The 20,169-nt window shown below is 41.5% G+C and overlaps 1 protein-coding gene across 4 annotated transcripts in view; it reads left to right on the top strand.

Annotated features, from left to right (window-relative positions):
- Nucleotides 1-2,989: 2,989 nt before the first annotated feature.
- CUNH12orf42 (chromosome unknown C12orf42 homolog) overlaps nucleotides 2,990-20,169 on the top strand; it is a 174,272-nt gene continuing 157,092 nt past the window's right edge. For 2 of the 4 annotated variants that reach the window (XM_027775970.1, XM_006141405.1), the window contains exons 1-2: nucleotides 2,990-3,097; nucleotides 10,202-10,306. In XM_027775970.1, the coding sequence (XP_027631771.1) occupies nucleotides 10,301-10,306 (6 nt within the window). In that variant the 5' untranslated portion in view covers nucleotides 2,990-3,097; nucleotides 10,202-10,300. Of the gene's footprint in view, nucleotides 3,098-6,219; nucleotides 6,308-10,201; nucleotides 10,307-20,169 lie in introns of those variants that run through there. The other 2 variants (XM_006141406.2, XM_014591665.1) reach the window with 2 other exon arrangements.

Below are 20,169 nucleotides of genomic sequence, written 5' to 3'. Positions count from 1 at the left end.
TGGCTCCTCAAGCTTGTACCTCCAGAACCATGGGTTGAATAAACCTTTATTTATTTATTTTTAACTACATTACCTGGTCTGTGGTATTCTAACTACAGAAAAACAGACTGAAACATCCCACAAAATAGTGATGTTCATGAGGACAGCGGTCTTTGTCTATTTTGCCTGACATATAGTAGATGTTCAAGGATTATTGAAGTGATGAAGAGTTCTCATAATTGTGAGCCAGCAGCTTTAGGAGTAGTTACAGAATGCACAAAGGGCATTTTGAGTTGCTCTTGGTGTGGAAAACTGCACCTCTGGGAAGCTGGAGAGGCTGAGAGATCGCTGGGCATCCTTAGCCACTGACAATATCAATATGGGCCAGTCACTTGTCATCTTTGGGCTTCAGTTATCTTGCCTGTAGATAAGATGGTTGGATTCAAACTCATCCCTTTTCTAAATGGGGGTGATGCCATGGTTCTACGTATTTAGGAGTTCCTTTTTGGACGAAGAGAACACCTTTTTCAAAGAAATCTCTAATTTATGAAAGTCACACTTAAAAGTAGTTTTGGTTGGATAGAATTTTCTTTCTCTTTGGAACGAGTTTATACAAATGCATTTGTTTTTCTTTATTTCCTCTATTATATCGAAACCGTGGATATTTTGATAGTTGATATTTTCTTGCATATTAATAATAGAAAGGAAATGATTCACTAGTGGGACAGTTATTTGCTTTGTGATAACAGTAAATTTTAAAAATTGCATCTTAATCATAAAACTAGTCTGATTCACAGTGTTCATACCTAGAAATTGTAAAAGGATGGGAGGAATTTACTTGATAATCATGAGGTTCTACTTGAAGAACAGAAGAACATGAATATGGGGACATCACAAACTTGTATTTTGTATAACTTTAAAAGATTTTGTTAGAGAAGAGAAAAAGTGACTTGAGTAAACCACAGAGAAAACTTGAGGTTAATGAACAATTTAATAATTTCTTTAAAACAGAGGTTTGATTAGAAAAGGGGTAATTTTCTCAGTTCTATTTATTTTTTAAAGCAGAATTGCAGAAAATGGGATTGAGCTGTTAAGTTACTTAAAAACTGTTGGATCCACAATAGTTGCTGGATAGCATGTCTTTATTTTTTAATCCTTTCAGTCACTTGTCTTAGTTTGTTATTGTTTTGCTTACAGAAATACCTAAGAGTGAGTGATTTATAAAGAAGAGAGGTTTATTTGACTCACAGTTCTCGTGGCTGGCAAGTCTAAAGGTGTGTGAGGCTATCATCAGGTTGGCTATAACATGGCTGACCAAAGCAGAGAGGACATCTAGCACATGCAGAGAGTAACCTGGGGCAGGCATCTTTCTTTGATAACAACACACTCTCTTGAGAACCAACCCTTTCTCATGAGAGCTAGAACTCATTACGTTTCTCCTAAGTCAGTATTAATCCATTTATGAGGCTGGTGCCTCCATGATCCAATCACCATCACCCACTCGCCATCTACAAGCCTTCACTACCTCCTAACATCATTTCATTGGGTACCAAATGACCAAACTTGAGTCTTTGTGGGACGAACCATTATCCAAATTATAACTCATACTATTCTTTTTAAAAAATAATTATTTATTTTATCTATTATTGTTATTATTTTAAATTTTGCTAGAGGGCAGTGAGAGAGCAAGAGAGCGAGAGTGAGAGAGAGAGAGAGAGAAAGCTGGCAAGTCCCAAACTCAGACTGCGGTTGGGTATGTGGGAGTCCAGCACCTCAACCGTCATGCGACATACTATTTTAAGTTAAAGTGTAAAACATTATATATAAGAATAATTGTTAATAAAGGTAGTGGGGAGAGAGGAATAGGGAGGTGTTAGGTGACAAATAGAAAATTAGGTCAGAGGAAAAGTTCTAGTGCTCTACTGCATAATAGAGTTAAGAATTTATTTCACATTTCAGAATGGCTAAAAGAAGGGGTTTTTGAATGTTTCCAATAACAACAAAATACGACTAATGTTTGAGATGATGGATATGCTAATTTGATCACTGCACATTGCACTCATGTACTTAAAAAAATCACACTGTACCCCATAAATATGTACAATTAAGCATGTGTCTTAGAAAAACCAAGAGTTGCCAGACCCTGGGATGAACTTCAACAAGAAAGACTTGAGGCTTTCTTGACTCAGAGATCTTTAAAAACATGTTAGGATTTTCACCTGGCTGGCTGAGGGTCTAGAGAGCACAGGTAGGTCCCGCTTGGCTCTCAGATGCTGCCACTTGGGGAATGTCTACTTTCTGTGGTCATGTTATTCTGCAGAGCAGTGTCCAGTAATTAGCCAGCTCAGGAAAAATATGTATATAGTATGCGTTGGGATTAAAACTTAACTCCGAGGTTCCACACATCTGTGGAAAGCCTCCGTCTTTATCTGCATAAAAGCCTGAGGGAGATGTGAGGACTTTTGTTGGTGTAGCAAGTGTTTTTGACCGGTTGGGGTGGGGGTAGAGATGGAAAAGAGCGGAGATTTAAAAAACCCACATTTCCCTGGGTTTTTAAACCAGAGAGCAAGGCTTCGGATGAAAAGTGTCCCGGCGTGGACGCTGTCCCCTTCTACAGCTGAGGTCTGTCCCCGCTGTAGGCTGCCTGTGAAGAAGCATGGCGCTTCTTCTGTGTTCAACATTATTTAGAGTGCAAGGGCGAGGAGTGGGTGGAAAGGGGATTTCAGGATTTGGGGGGGGGGGTTGTTTGTTTATTTACCTATTTTACCTGCAGAACTACCTCACTGTGGAAAACCAACCCGTTTCCATGATCATAGGGACCCCATCCCTACCCCGGAAAACCAGGCGTCTTTCATGGTCCGCTGCCAAAGGGCCTGCGTTGGCCGGTCGGAGGGGAGGTGTGGAAGTGTTCTGCGACTTCGGTGGCAGGAGCAGGGGAGGGCCCCACGGTGATGCTGACCCCTCTGTGGTTGCCCAGCGACTGCGGGAAGTTCGGAACCGAGCTGCGCCGCGTCCCCCGGCGCCGGGCAAGGTGAGCCAGCTTCCCGGAGTCGGCTGCCGCCAGCGCGCCCCAGCAGGGCGGGCAAACGGACGCGAGGGTCGCGGACCTCGCCTCTAGGTGGGTGAGTCAGGGCGGGACCCTCCACTCGCTCTTTGCTCCTCCCACGTCCCTGAACCAGAGACCGCTCCGGGATCTTTGCAAAGGTCGAGGGGCAGCGGCCGGTTTCGCCACGGAGGTTACCGGCCCCCTTCGCCCGGAGGACCAGTGGCCGGCTGGGGGCGGCCGAGGAGCGCCCCGCCCTGTCCCGGGCCCAGACGCCTCTGCCGGGACCGAGACGCACACGCTCCTTAATCCCCCGCCCCCGTTGCCCGGGCGACGGCCCAGACGAGCAGGTGATGCATTGACAGCGAGCAGATGGTCCCCCGCGGAGGCGAGCGCGGCCCACAATGCGCCCCGCTGCAGTGATCCCACTGCCGCCTTCGCCGCCCGGCCGGCCCCTGTGCCGCCCGCATGCTAATACGGGGACAGGGGGAGGAGTGGGGAGGGGCCTCAGGGCGGGGCCGCGGGGGGCACGCCCCGCCTTGCTCTTTGCAACCCGCTCACCTCTTTTTCTGAATACCCGCCCCAAATCCCCGCACTGGACGAGTTCCTCTCTTTAAACAAGCCGATGGACACTCTCTCCCTCCCCCTTCTCCCCATCCCCTTCCAGCCTTCCAGCTCTTACCTAATTCTCCCCAAGTGGTTAATTTCCATTGAGATAAACGCTTAACCCCTCCTTTCGCGCTCTTACCCCTATTCTGCAGCTCTGCCCACATCTGCTGCCTGTTGGTATTTAATATTCAATCTTGAAAGACCAGAGGAATGGATTTACCACCACACCGCCTGCCCCACGCACACTCCGTTCCTTCTAGAGCTGGCATTGACACTTGCTACATATGAGTAGACATATTATTTAACTCAAACCCTCCAGCCCGCATTCAGGATCTTTTAGGCAGCTTCATTGGGCCTCCCTTTCTGGAATTTCAAAAATAAATCACTCTTCCCTAGTGACTTCAGTGCTGCCTCCTCCAGGGGAACCCTCCCATTCACGTACCGCCTCCTCCCATTCATTTGACACCCCCCTCCCCTCTTACCCTATTCACTGCTGTGTGGCAAATTGAGGGGCTCTTAGAGTAAGGGCATGAAAACTGTTAGGCACTATTCAAAATTTAATACTAACTTCATAGCTGTCACATAAATTCATTGCCAGGCTCACTATAGAATGACCAAGAAGGAACTTTAAGGGAAGGGGGGGGGGAAAGCCTGAAGACACTGCCATGGTGTCTTTCTTTGATTCGCAGGTGTTTTTTGAAACCATTACTACAGTAACTGAAGATAGCTTTTTCTAGCTGCCACATAGAGTGCTTTAAAAAAAAAATCCTCCTCCTTTTTATTTTACAGTAGATAAAAAAAAAATGCAATAAAGGCTTTTAAAAAAGGAATGGAGAGAGAAAGAGAAAAAGGGACTGGTGAATAAAGTTGAGACAATACAGGGTCACAGAACTGTCGAAACTAATGTTATAGCGGGGCTGTTGGGCAGGCATACAGAAAACTTCTTGTTTCTTGATTTTTATGGAGATTTGGTCTAAGGCATGGAGCACTCTCTGAACAGGTTTAGAACAAGTGGCAAAGAAAGAACTCTCCACAATAAACTCCCTCTGATGGGCTTTATGGCCACAAACACCTGTGATTTACAAAGAGGCAGTGCAGGGGACAAAGGGAGGCGAGAGGGCCAGGCTATTGTGGGGAGATGATGCTTCATGTACCCATGGCCATAAGAGAGGGTTGTTTTATTTTAAAACTTGTCTTAGATCCTTGCTATGCAAAGTTACAATGAGAAAAGAAGCATTAGACCCTTTGAGGGGTTCATAATGACTTTTTCAAATGCTTCAAACCCACTTTAAGCCTTCATTTAGGTACATCCTTAAACTAGTGAACATTATACTCACCAGAATTCAAGGAAAGTAGACTTACATAAATTTTGGAGGTAGAGAAGTTAGAAATCACTATCTAAGGCTTAAAAATAAATGGTGAAAATGTTTGCTTTAGGGGTAGAAAATATTCACATTTAGTCTAAAGCTTTGCGAACTTATTATTTTTTTCTCCATGAAAGCTAAAATGTTTATGCCTATTTTTCTTGACTTTTCTCCTTTTTTATTATCTTTCAAAGCTTTTTTCCTTCTGTTTTTTTGATTCTTACTTTTTCTCTGTCCTTTGTAGTTTCTTTACCAATAATTTAGGGAGAGAGCCAAAATATTATATTTGAAAACATAAGGCAGTTAAATAGATCATTGGAAATTGGGGAAGAGTCCTTTTGGTCTGGGTGACCAAGAAATCTTCTCAGAGGAGGGTACATTTCACCTGGGACCTACAGTGAAAGAAAAGACCCATCCAGAAGAGATTCTCAGGCAGAAAAGAGGGCAAAGAATTCTGAGTCACCAAGGAAGGTTGCCGTGGCCGGAACGCTGTGAGTGAGGAGAATACTGTGAGATGCGGTTGGAGAGATTGGTGAAGGCTAGGTCTATGTGAGGCAGGGAAGAAGACTGTATTTTAATTACTTAATTAATTAATTGTCAGTGCATGTGTTCACCAGAGAGCGTGAGATGGAGAGACATAGAGAGAGGGACAAGGAGAAAGCTTTCCCTCTCACCATCCTCCCTCCACATGGGGTATGGTCATGCTGCAGTCCCTTCTCCATTTCCCCATCCTGTAAGGATTTAGGGCACATACGCACACACATTCAGTGTATATTTCAAGCCATCAGGGCTGAGATTTGAACTGTGGTTGGCTAAGTGGAATCCAGCGTCCTTAACCACTAGACCACAGGGTCAGTCCAAGTTTTATTTTATTCTTGGTTTAATAAGAAACTGCCTGAGAGGTTTTGAATAAGGGATCTACATGACAAAAGTTATAGTTTAAGATCATTACTGCTACTGCAGTATTACTGAGTGATTGAAAGATTAGAAGTACAATGATCAACTAAGAGGTTGTAAGAATCAATTTATGAGCATTATTAAGACAGACCAAATGCCTCTCTGAGTAAAGGGCTCTCTGATAAAGATGAATTGGGGAGCAAGACTTGAGTTTTAAGCCAGAATTCAATTCCCACTTTCTCCATTGTGAATGGACTGAAGATAACTCATAAGTCACAATGGAGAAACTGGGATAGGTAGAACAGTCAGGCCTATTTGTTAAGGTCTTAAGGTCAGCATGTCATGTAGAAACCAGGAGTCTGAGTCCTGCTGGATCCAGTCAGAAGGAGGCAAAAGATGAAGTAAGATAACAGAAGTAAGATAACAACAGAGTGGGAAATAGACTACATCTAAACAACATAGAAGTTAAGAAATTGTAATACAGGGACCAGCACATGGCATAACAGTTATGTCACTGGACTCCCACATGGCTGATTGGTCCTTGAGTCCAGGACTCAGTGGCTTGAAACTCATGCAGGGCACATGTGCACGCATGCCCAAAATCTCAAGAAGAGAGTAGAGGAAAAGGGATTGTGGCATGGCCATTCTCCCTGGGTGGAGGAAGAGTGATTTCTCACTTTCTGTCTCTCTTGTCTCTTTGATGAGTGCACGTGCCCTATAGCAAAGATCTCTCTTAAAAAAAAGAAATTGTAATACAAACTCAAAGGCATTAGAAATGACTGGTAATGAAAACACTCTATTTCAAAACATCTGAAAGTCCACTGAAGTGTGTTATTAGTGCAATTATTTAATATTATTGAGAAAGACTAAACATCAGTGAGTTAAGAACACACATAAAAGAAAAATAAATGAATGGGAAAATAAACATACAAAAAAGGATAAACAAAGGTAGATGCTATTAAAAACTAATTAAGTAGACAAGCTCTGGCAAGATTTTTTTTAAAAAAAGGGAAATATAAATAATATTAAGAATTAAAACAGGTACTCAATAGAACAGAATGCATTACACTGAGTAGATTAAAAATACGAATGGATATATACACTTTAATGTAAAAAATTTAGAAATCTAGAAAATAAAAGAATAATTTCTCAAAAAACAGTTTACTAAAACTCCATTAAAAATAGAAAACACAAATAAACCTGTAACTGTAAAATAAATAAAATCAATAGTTTAAAATTTTCCCACAAAGAAAGCATCATAAAAAGATAGTTTTACCAATACAGTTATTCAAATATTTAAGGGAGAAGTAGTTTAAATCCTACACAAGCTCTATTGGTAATTAGAAAAAGAAGTTATTTCTCAAGTCCTTTTATAAGGCGTGCATAACCTTGATACCAAAATAAGGGAAGGATATTATAAAGGAGGAAAAGCCAATTTTACTAATAATCCTTGAAGGAAAAAAAGCAAAACCAAACTAAACAAGTACTAACAAACACAATCCAACACCATACTAAAAGGAGTGGCCAAGTCGTGTAAATCTTATGACTATCTGGTTATTTATTTATTTATTTTTTTTTGAGAGGTTTTTGCTATAGGGTGCATGTGCTCACCAGAAGGACAGAGAGAGACAGAGAGACAGAAAGCAAGAAATCACCCCCCAGGAGGATGACCACACCACAATCCCCTGGGCACTCACGCACATGTGCCCTACGTGAGTCTAAGCCACTGGGTCCGGGACTTGAACTGCCGTTGACCACATGGGAGTCCAGCAACATAGCCATTACACAAACTGCTGGTCCCTTTCTGGTTATTTTATTTTATTTATTCATTTATTTAGTGAAAGGTTTTTGCTATAGGGTGTGTGCACTAGCCAGACAGAGAGAGACAGAGAGATAGAAAGTGAGAAATCACCCCCCCCCCCCAGAGGGGATGGCCATGCTGCAATCCCTTCTCCTCTGTTCTCCTCTCGGGATCTTGGGCATGCACGCACACGCGCCTGGTGGGAGTTTAAGCCACCGGGTCCGGGACTCGAACCGTGGTCGGCTATGTGGGAGTCCAGAGACATAGCCATTACGCTAACTGCTGGTGCCCCTATCTGGTTATTTTTTTAAAAAAAGTTTAGTTTGCTATAGGGCAGATGTGCTTGCAGGGAGTGACATAGAGAGAGGGATAGAGGGAGATAATGTGAGAAGTCACTCCCCAAAGGGGATGGCCACTCTGCAGTCCATTCTCTCCCATTCTCATCTTGGGACCCTGGGCACGTATGCATATGTGCCTAGTGTGATTTTTAAGTCACCAGGTCTGTGACTTGAACTGTGCAGTTGGCCATGTGAGATTCAGCCACCTTAACCTTTATGTCATTTACTGGCCCAATGCCTGCTTAATTTAATAATGATTTGATTAATATAATTGCATTTGTATTTACTTGTTTGTTTTGATTTCCTAGAGGATGCACACACTTACTGGAGGGAGAGAGACAGAAAGAAAGAGAAAAGGAAAGTAAGGAAGTACCCCTCACGGAGCATGGTCAGCCATAATCCCTTCTCCTCCATTTTTCCCTCCTTTTGGGACTTTGGGCATGCATGCACTTGAGCCCGACATGTTTTCCAAGCTGACAGGTCTGGGACTCACACTGTGTGGTCAGCCATGTGGGATCAAGCCACCTGACAGGAAAAATAAGGTAATATTAATATACACAGAGAAGACGTTCAGTAGAATTCACCATTTGTCCCTAACTTAAAAAACAGAACCTATACTGGGGTCAGCTGGTGGCACAGTTCTTAAGGCACTGGACTCCCACATGGCTGACAGCAGTTTGAGTCCTGAACCTGGTGGCTTGTAAATCATGCCTGGCGTTTGTGTGGGCATGCCCAAAATCCCAGGAAGGGAATGAAGAAGGGATTGCAGCATAGCTATCCCTCCTGGGGTTGATTTCTCACTTTCCCTCTCACTGTCTCTCTCCAGCTAGAGAGACGTGCATGTACTCTATGGCAAAAACCTTAAAAAAAACAAAACAAAAAAACAGAAACTTTACAAACTAAGAATAGAAACTGAATTGTTTAACTTGATAGAGTAATCTGTAAGAGAGCTAAAAAATAATACAGCAAACATCATACTTGATGGGGAAATTCATGAATTCCTGTTACCATTGAGAACAACCAAGCATATCAACTTTTGTGAAGGCTGAAGCGTGTACTGTTTTGGAGGCTGCTTCCATGAGTGTCAGCCCCTAATGATCTGTTCTTATCTCCCCGTCTAACTTTTTTTTTTTTTTGAGAGTTTTTTGTATAGGGGGCGTGCGCTCGCCAGACAGAGACATAGAGACAGAAAGCGAGAAATCACCCCCCGGGGGGATGTCCACGCCGCAATCCCTTCTCCTCCATTCTCCTCTCGGGATCTTGGGCATGCACGCACACGCACCTGGCGTGAGTTTAAGCCACCAAGTCCGGGACTCGAACCGCGGTCTACTACATGGGAGTCTAGAGACATAGCCATTACGCTAACTGCTGGTCCCGCTAGCTTGCTGTTTTTAAACAATGTATAAAGTTGTATTTCTATATCCTGGGATGGTCATAAAATATAATTTAAAAGACACTTTTTATGATGTAAGAAAACAAAAGCCAAGGCTGGCCTCATGGTTGCAAGGGATAAGTATGGTTTCTTGGGAACTGGATTGCACATAGTGGACCAAGGTTCAAATCCTGACCCTGGTGGCTTGCAAAACTCTTTGGGATGTGTGTGTGTGTGTGTGTGTGTGTGTGTGTCCATGTCTAAAATCTTGAGAGGATGCAGAACTAGAAGAAAAAGGATTGCGACATGACCGTGTCACCATTGGAGGAGTTTTCTCTCCTTCTAGCAAGCATGTGTGCCCTCTTGCACATAGTGGACCAAGGTTCAAATCCTGACCCTGGTGGCTTGCAAAACTCTTTGGGATGTGTGTGTGTGTGTGTGTGTGTGTGTGTGTCCATGTCTAAAATCTTGAGAGGATGCAGAACTAGAAGAAAAAGGATTGCGACATGACCGTGTCACCATTGGAGGAGTTTTCTCTCCTTCTAGCAAGCATGTGTGCTCTCTAGCAATTCAAAAAAAAAAAAAGAAAGAAAGAAAGAAAGAAAAGAAAATCCAACAGTATCTAGGGTTACATCTTACAATAGATGGTTAAGAACTTGCAAAAAGTATAAAATTTTATTGAAAACCACTGGAAAGAAATAATATTTTCATGGTTAGGATGCTTTACTGGCTTAGAGATGTTGATTCCCCACATTGTATATTATTATCAACCTGTTTTTCTTTCTTCATTTTTTATAGGGATTTGAACTAATCGGATTCATGTCTTCAGGACACAGTGTGAAGCAATGGCAAAAGATGCATTTCTGCTGACTTAAAATCAGACTTTTTGCAAACAGAATGCAGGTAATATATGAGAGATAATCTATCTACCTTCTTACATCATTTTTATTAGGTCAGTAGATGTACTCTATTTCGGCCACTGTATTTTAAAGTTTATTTACTCCTTCTGAGAAAGAAAGATAGATAAGGAGATAGAGGGAGAATGCCCATTAGGATTTTGACCCAGGTTCCATTCCCAGCCTCAGCCAGTTTCACCACGCATGCCTGGTGTACTCAGGGAGGTCTTGAGACATGAATCTGGAACCTTCCCATGTGGGTCAGTCTCCCAAAGCATTGTGATTTCCTGCTGTACCTTCTTCCAGTCCCCATCGTGGACTAATTTTGATCCTTGATTCAGCGCTGGTGGCCTCATATTTTAGAGTAGCCTCTAAGTTTATTTATCCACATCATCATAAATTGTAACATATTGGGTTGTTGGAAAAGTCATGCTGCATTATTGCATTAAAAAACCAGAAAATACAGCATGACTTTTCCAACGACCCAATAATTTTACATGCTTTCATAAAATAAACTTTTGCCACCTTAGGGACACATCGCATTTCTGCTAGGAAAACCTGGAGGCACAGTATGTGTCTCCTCTGTCATGCTTTCTTTCCTGTATTAATGAAAGTGACCTCATGTCGTCGTTGGTGGTGAGAGGGGGTAGTGGGTGTGCTCACTTTAAAGCAGTTGGTGTTTTCCATGAGAAGTTGTATAAATCCAGGTTTGCAACAGAAGGCAGAAAGAAATGTTTTGTTGACATGTAAAGAAAGAAAGAATGCTGTGGTAATATTAAGAATGGTTCTGAGTGGGGCGGGCAGGTGATTAAGGTGTTGGACTCGCACACGGCCAAGCGCAGTTTGACTCCTGGACCTGGTGGCTTGTTTTCTGACTTTCCCTCTTTCTCACTCTCTGTCTATCTCTGCTCAAATTTAAAAGTAATAAATAAATAAATAAATAATTCTTAAAAAAAAAAAAAAAGAATGGTGTGGAGTAGTTTTCTATGGCAAAGATAGTGACTTTAGAACACCACCAAGTTCTTATTTTATTGTTATGTAGATCCGAAGCCTGGCATGGATCTCCCTTCAGTTAAAATCTAGTGTCAGCAGTGCAGTGCTTTATTTCTTTCTGGAGACTTTAGGGGAGAGTCAATTTCTTTGTCTTTTCTAGTTCTGGAGCGTGTTCATATTCCTTGGATCCTGTTGCTCTTAAAATATCTTTGAAGCCAGCAACAGAAAGTTGGATCCTCCGCACATGGCAACACTCTGAGCTCCTCTGAGGACCGTGGAGATCTTTCTGGGCTCAGCCTTGGATCATCCGGGATAATCTCTTCACCTCAAGACCCTTACTTTGGTCACATCTGCAAAACTCCTTTTGTCATATCCACAGGTTCCAGGTGTTAGGTCATGGACAGCATGGGAATGGGGTGAGGGAGGAAACTAATATAATTTTCTCTCCCAAACCCTGGCGTCTCCACTCTGGCCACATAGCCACAGTGCAGATTTAGTTAGTGCTCACTTACCTTCCCTTGGTGTGGAGTGTTTTTCTCCAGGGATTCTCAAGCTCACTTCTTTACTTTGTTTGGATCTCTGCCCAGAGGGTCTCCATGACTGCTCTATCTAAAACCCATCTGGTGTTTTCTGATCTCTACCATACTTTGTTTTCCTTCATAGCTCTTCTTGACCCTCCCTGGCTCTCTTTCTGAAAAGTAAGCTCCCTGAGGGCAGGAGATCAGTCCACTTTGCTTCCCTGAGTCACCCAGGATCTAGAATTAGGGAGCTCAATTAAAGGAATGAGTCAATGTCTTAATTTCATCCCTATACTGTCTCTAGTATTTTCTTTGATAATATCTCCAGTATCCACCATTGACCTTCCTATTATTCCTTTCCACTTATTATTTAATCTTCTCACCCCATGAGGTCATCAAGTACATATTTACTATTTTGTCTACCCAAGAAAGTATTCCTTCCACTCAACACTTTTTCTAGATGCAAGTAAATAGAGGAATTTTCTCCTTTCTGATGCCACTGAATGGTTTTGGGAATAGGGCAAGTATAATATCTGAGAATTTTGGCTAGCAAAATTGCCATGTGACTCAGTCTAAACCAATCAGGGTCCTTGTAGTGGGAGTGCAGTGGTGGACATATAACCCAAATTCAACTAATCAAAATTCTTCTTTTCAAGTTTTGGGGTCAAGTTGAGAAGAGAGGATTCCTTTTTCTCTTAGGTCAAAGACTATAAGGATATGGGCCTGCCTGCCTGTGGTCTGTGGAGAAGTTAACAGTTGGAGAAAATGGAACAGGGACTGGAATCAAAGGTCCTGACTTATATTGTGTATAGTCCCATTTTCTCCAATTTATAGATGAAGAAACATGTCTCAGAGCAGTTAAATGCTTGCCAGCGATACATGGTTCTTAGAAAGTAAATGGGGGAATATGGGCCCCCGTAAGCTTTATGTTAATATCCATATTTCTTTCATTTTGCTCTACCATGTCCTGGCCTCTGAGATTTATAAACATCTACTTTTCCCATTTGGATTGATTTCTGAAAACATCCAGCAGGGGAACACATGCTCTGTATTGCTAGCAGGATGTGTCTCAGACAGTTGTTGCCCATCTATGCATCTTGTGTTCTAATGAATGTGTTCACTTGAAGCTCCAGGGCTGGACTGACAAACAGGCTCTATCTTTTATGCTAATTCCTGCGGAATAGATGTGATCGTCTAGAGACTTGTGTTAGGAAGGCTACAGAGGTTTCACCTGGATTATCAGAAAAGAAAAAAAAAAGTGGAGTCAGGAAACAAGCTATTAAATTTGCTCAAAATGTTTGATAATTTGGATCGCATTTTGGAACTGTGGAGTTAATACATGTTAGCATTCGGAGAGTATTGAATCAGGAACTCTTGCTTTCCAGTTCAAAGAATATTTCATGCTTTAGTCAAGGGTTCATCTGTGTACCAAACCAGATCCCTCAATGGTCTGTTCATTCCAGGATGATGGCATCTTCTAAGGAACACCTTCCTCTACAAAATGCCCAGACAGTTCTACCCCACAACGATAGAAACAGTGACATGACCTGAATTTAGATTCCGGAACTGGATGTCATTTATTGGGACCATTCTTTTCTGGTGAGCGGGAGGCTAAATCACTGCCACCCTGAAAAAAATTGTCATGCAATGGTATTGTTGAACATTCTTGACAATCGGATTGGGCCTCACATTTTGTTGGTTGGAAGTTCCATTTCTTCATCTTTGGCCCAAGTTACTTAGCAATGACCAATCCAACTATGCACCCACCATATTGTTTTACATGTTTGACTAGAACATTGACAGATTAATAGGAAGGGTAAATAGCAGAGCCCAACTGCAGGGGCCCAGTGTGGGGCAGCAAGATTGACTGCTCTGGACTTTGTTGTGTTTGCTTAGAGGAAGCCGCAGCAAAAGCCTGCTGGGACGAGGTGACCCAGGTCATGGGCATTTGTTTCTTGTCTCTATAGAAAACAATTGTCTTCTCAATGGAAGATAGCTTTTTCTGAATCTACATGGTTCCACTGACAAGGAAGCATTTGCCATTCCAGGGTGCTTGCTAAACACACACATACAAATAAAAAGGCCACACAAAAGTTCAGATTTACTGTATTTCAGAGACTCCTGAGACTTAGCTTAACCAAGAAAGACGTCTAAAGTTTATACTGTGAATCTCTAAACCTTTACTATTCATCGCTAACTCCCGATAGTTGATGTTTAGAATATTATAAGTTTCAAAATGATCCAGCCACCTCCTCTTCTTCTGATTCATGAGGACAGGACCCTCTACTATTTAGAACTGTTGACTTTGTAAACTCTGGTTTTGATAGAAATTTATTTTAATCTCAAAATTGCTCTACTTTGAACTGATATAAATAAAATACTTAATAATGAAGGAAGATCTACTTTGGGTAATGTTATCAAAAGTGGTGGTTTCATTTAAAAGACAGAACTGTCTTTCTGGTTATAGACTTTGGTAAACATGGCTGCTCTTACATTTATAAAGTTATCATAGTTGTTTAGAAAAACTTGAATTAGAATTACTTCTTTAAAAAAAAGACTCCAAAGGGTTTCACACTGATTTTTGATTAAACAGTCTCCCTCTCTCTCTTTCTCTATGTAGATAGATGATAGATGGATAAATAGTTACTTTTTGTTTTCTAAATCAGTCAGACACTCTTCACAGTATGGTGGCAAAGAGGAGGGGACAGAGAGGCAGTCTACAATTTTTCATTTGGGTAGCTTTATTATGTCTGAATGGGTGCTGTTTTCCAATGTCTTTCTCACCTTCACTTCCTTTTCTCTCTTCCCCACACTTTTACTTATGTTCTTCTTGTGCTCCCATCTTTGTAGAGCTCAGGGCTTAAGAAATGCATGTAAGTGTTATTTGTGATGGGGGAACCATTTTGATTTCCTGTTGCCTACTTCAGGTTCTCATTGAGCTTGTTGCTCTTAAACTGAAAACCGTCATGGGGGTTACCCCAGATGGAGATACAACAGCCCTCCCCAAAGCATCTGAGGAATAAAACTTCTCAGTGACATTAAAAGCTAAGATCAATCTGAGTATTAAAAAAACCCAAGGCGCCTGCACTGAGATGATAATGTAACCCTTTGATTTAATTCAAATCAATACAATATTTATTGTGCACCTACTCTGTGCTATGCTGAGGATAGTTCCTGCCCTCAAGAAACTGATAGCCTTGGGTCTCGGCATGGGGAAAGGTAATAGTCCAAAGAATTATAATATGGTGTGGTCATGCCATGGCAGGGTGAGTTCAGAGGCTGTGGACATATACAGAGGAGGCACCGATTCTATTTTTTTTTTTTTTTGTTGTTGTTGTTATATTTTTGCTATCAAACATGTGTACTTACATGCTTGGTAGCAAAAGAGAGATACAGGCAAAGCAACAAAAATTGCACAGACTGAAATTTCTCTTGGGATCTTGGATATGTATGTACACATACCCAGTGTGAGGTTTAAGCCACCAGATCCAGGACTTGAACCATGGTTGACTATGTGGGAGTCCAGTGATATAACCATTATGCCATCTACTGGTCCCCTAATTCTAATTTTTCAAGATACCAGAAGATGGATATCCTTCTAATCTTCTAGCTCTTTATTAGTTTGATTTGAATCTCACTTGTAAGGCATAAAACAAAGAGCAGTTATCTATCAGAGTTGATGTCTATACTGTAAAGAATGGTAAAACGGGAGAAAGAAGATTCTCTAGTTTGTGTAAGTAGAATTGCACTTATTACCTTCACCATATATGGAGTATGCCTGGCGCTCCTTGAATATCTGTGGAATGAATAGATGAAGGAGCAGAGGCCAAGGACCTCAGTTATCACTTAAGAGTTGTGCAACCTTCAGCGTGGCCTGGACTCTCTCTGAGTGCTTGTTTCTTTACTTATCAAATGCCTCTGTAATACCCACCCATGTCACAGAATTATCATAGAATCAAATCCTATTTATTGAACATGTCCTATGTGGGAGGCACTTATGTAAGGATTTTACATGCATTTACTCTTTTCATCACAACAAAGATATGGGAAGGTAGTATAATTACTCCTATTTTATAGATGATTATGTGCAAATGATTCTTTTTTAGATGATAAGGTATCATATCTTCAGATAAAAGGTGTTGTAGTTACTATTATTTTCTTATTATTTAATTTGCCAGAAGACACATTCACTTGCTGGATAGAGATAGAGAAAGAGACACAGAGAAAGGGAAAGCAAGAAAGCACCTCCTCCCATAGGGCATAATCATGCCTCAATCTCTTTATCTCTTCTTCCTTTTGGAATTTTGGGTAGACAGGATAATATGATATGTGCCTGGTGGTTTTTGTATTTTTATTTTTTTGGCCAATGGGTCTGAAACCAAAACCAAACCAAACCATTGGCCACAGAGGATCTAGCTAGGGCACAGGCTGCCTTTAATTATTATTTTAAAAATTCTCAAATATAGAAGCATGAGAATATCCTTCATGAAGGACTGTCTCTTGTCTGTGACTCTGTGTTTGTCCCACACTGTCTTTTTTTTTTATATATATTCTTGATGTGAAGGTATTTTGGGTATCCATTTTTGAATGAGGAAATTTGGATAGCAAAGAATTAGAGTCCTTCAAATTTCCAGAAATAAAGATATACTTTGAGTATACACATGCTGGTATTGGACCCACAAAGCCACCAGGACCAGATGCCATGTGAGAAACTAGCTTCTTTTGACTCTTACAGGTCTGGGGTTCTCTCCATGTCTCTTGGAATGTGTGCTCCATTCCCCTTTGCCCCCCAGGTGGCCTCTTCAGTTTCTCCATCACTGCCGTTTATCAGTGGTTGCCATTGTTTCTCCATTCCCAGTGCTGTCTCATGAACGTTCAGCTTCTCGTCTCACCATTCTTTGGGTTATTTCCCCATCATTCTTACTCTAATTTCTGGGATTGGCCCAGCTACTTTTCCCATGCTGTGCCAAGTCATGATTATCTGGGCTGATGGTCTAAGCACCTGGAGCAAGAGGAAACACGATGTACTGTGCTATGCTGGGTGCCCGGCAGGGGCTGTGGCAGGTGACCATCCTAGGAAGGAGTTTGGAACAGGAAGGCAAACCTGGGAACAGAATCTCTCCTATGTCTTCTATTTATGGCAACTGGATATAATATATATTTCTGGTATTAATTTGATCATTTTGTTAAATGTTTTAGATAGGACTTTTTATCAAGTGGTTTCACGTTAAAAACAGACAAGGAAGATAGAACTTTTAAGATTTGTTTCTAATTTTAAAAAAAGTCTCAAGTTAGATGGCCTCTTAGATTTGAAGTCAAATGAAAGAAGGTAGCACGGTGATTTTTCAGTCTCTGTGTTGTGATTGGCAGCAATGTGATGAGTTACCGCATACATTTTTTACACATTTTTTCCCCCCATAGGGCATGTGTGCTCTCCAGACAGAGACAGAGAGAAAGACAGTGAGAGGGCAAGTGAGAAATCACCTCCCCAAGGGATGCTCATGCCTTAATTCCTTCTCTTTCATTCTCCTCCTTGGATTTTTGGGCACACATGCACACATGCCTGGAGTGATTTTTAAGCCACCAGGTCCAAGACTAGAACTGTGGTCAGCTGCCTTAACCACCATGCCACCTGCTGGCCCACTGCATACATTAAAAAAAAAAAGGAAACAGATGAAAAAGAATAGAGAAGGCCAGCATGCTGTACCTGGTAAGTTTTTCATTGTTTCCTCACATTCCTATTTCAGTTATGTGTGTATTTATTGACCATTTCTTATCAGAGGATATGGCTAAAATGTGTGAAAGCCACTGGTGCAGTGGTTGAGACCTGGGTTTGGGGTTCTGTAACTCGGAGTTCAAATCCTGGCTTCACCATTTAGAAGCTGTATTTTCTTACCTCTCTAAGTCACACTTTCCTTTTCAGTAAAATGATATAATATGATTTACCTCATACAACCAAGATGCTAAGGTAATATTGGTAAAATGTTTTTGTAGCATTCAACAAATAATAACTTACTTTATTATTTTAAAAGAAACAGACATCTGATAATTGTTTACTTAGTTGAATATTAAAAGTTTCTGGAAACTCTTCACGTTAGAGGGGTAGGTGGGCATTGGAACTGGGATAGGAAATGAAAGACAAAAAAAGAATAGAGAAAGTATCTCATACATATTAATTATGACAGGAACATCTATTTCTAGGTTTTTCATGTAATTTGTGTGACTTACAAACCTCTTTTTCAGTGTAATCATGAATCACATTAATATTAAATATTGTTTTTTTTTTTTTAGAGAGAATTTTTGCTATAGGGCATGTGCACTCGCCAGAGAAACAGAGATAGGCAGTGAGAAATCACCCCCTAGGGTGGATGGGATGCCGCAATCCCTTCTCCATTCTTCTCTCAGGATTTTGGGCATGCATGTACATGTGCCTGGCATGAGTTTTAAGCCTCCAAGTCTGAGACTCGAACCATGGTCAATTACATGCGAGTCTAGCCACGTAACCATTACGCTATCTGCTTGTCCCATTTTCTTTTCTTTCTTTCTTTCTGTTTTTTTCCTTTTGGAGAGGTTTTTGCTATAGGTCATGTGCACTCGCCAGAAAGACAGAGAGAGACAGAGACAGAAGGCGAAAAATCACCCCCCAGGGGAGATGGCCACTCTGCAATCCCTTCTCCTCCATTCTCCTCTTGGGATCTTGGGCATGCATGCATGTGCTCCCAGCATGAGTTTAAGCCACTGAGTCCAAGACTCGAACTGTGGTTGACTACATGGGAGTCCAGCAACATAGCCATTACGCCAACTGCTGGCCCCAGTTCCATGTTCTTAATGACTCAATCCAATCTGCAGAGATTTTTGAAAGAATGATGGGAGAACTGGTAGCTCCCTAGTATAGTAAGGAGAAGAGAGGATAAAGAAAATGACAGAGAGATAGGATCCATCCTAGCCACCTACCACTGCACAAGAAATGCTCCAGAACACAGTGGAGTTCATATGCTTATTGATGTGTGAGTCAAGAATTCAGACAAGGAATAGTGGGGATGGCCTTTTCTGCTCCAAGTAGTCTGGGTAAGTAGCAGGGAATACACAAAGACTGAAGTTGACTTATATGGTTGGTGACCATAATTTCCATCAGCATATCTGCTCATGATCTCTCCATGCTCTGTGGACCTCCTCATAATATGGAGGCCTCAGGGTATTGAGACCTCTCACATGGTAGCTCATGACTCCAAGAACAAGTGTACGTAGAAGACAAGGAGGAAGCTGCTCTCCTTTAATTCCTCAGCCTTATGAGTCACATAACACTACTTCTATACTCTATTGCTGAAAGCAGTCACAAGTCTGCCCAAATTCAAGTGACAAAAATCTCTCCTCTCATGGGGAAAAAGTTTATGGCCATGTTCTAAAATCATAACAGGGTCCTAGGGAGAAGAGATTTACATGTAAAAACTAAAGGGAGGGTTAGTTTTTAGATGTAACGATTGATATGAAAGGCCAGCAGGTTGCATGGTGGTTTAAGATGCTGGACTCCCACATGGCTGACTGAGATGCAAGTTCTAGACTAGGTGGTTTGCTTATTCTCTCTCTGTCTCCCTCTGGTGAGTGCACATGCCCTATAGCAAAATAATGATAAAATTTTTAAAAAGATTGATATTAAAGAAGTCTTCAGTTATGGATTTTTACCTTCATAAATGAGCCACACACAACTCAGGAGTAAATACAGAGAGGCAGTGAGCACTCATTTATGTTTGACTTACAGGGTCCTAACATATATTTAGAATGGACTGAGTATCCTAACAATACTTTGCTTTGATTGACTCTGAAACAAATTCACATTCATTCAAATTCAAATTCAAATTTCCCTGCAAAAGGTAAGGTTGAGGAACCATTGGGTGGTAGGGGCAGCAGTCTGGGACAGTATTGCGAAGTTCTAGAACAATTAATGGGAGAAAAAGCCTATTAAATCACAGCTGAAAGTCTCCCTCACCTTTCAATTTCTTTTCATTTTTTGAAAATGTTTATTTCTTCCATGATTGAGAAAGAAAAAAAGAGAGTGAAAGAGATGGAGAGACAAAACCCTCACCAAGGTCTTGAGAGGCTGCAATCCACTCTCTCCCCCACCCCCCCCCTTCCAGCCTCAGCCAGCCCCAGACCACAGGCACATGCCTGCCGGCATGCTCAGGGAGGTCCCAATGAGAATCCAAACCTTGCCACATGGCTCAGATTCACAGTGTCATATCTTCACACATGTTAAAGCAGATGGTTATCATTGTTTATATGCACTGAGAGATGATGGCCATCTTATGACTGTGACTACCACACAGATTTTTATTTGACTAAGAATCCATGCTTTTGGAAA

This window comes from Tupaia chinensis, unplaced genomic scaffold (assembly GCF_000334495.1).
Source record: "Tupaia chinensis unplaced genomic scaffold, TupChi_1.0 Scaffold000054_1, whole genome shotgun sequence".
In the NCBI taxonomy this organism is placed as follows: Eukaryota; Metazoa; Chordata; class Mammalia; order Scandentia; family Tupaiidae; genus Tupaia; species Tupaia belangeri.
This window is presented reverse-complemented; position numbering and strand designations above follow the sequence as displayed.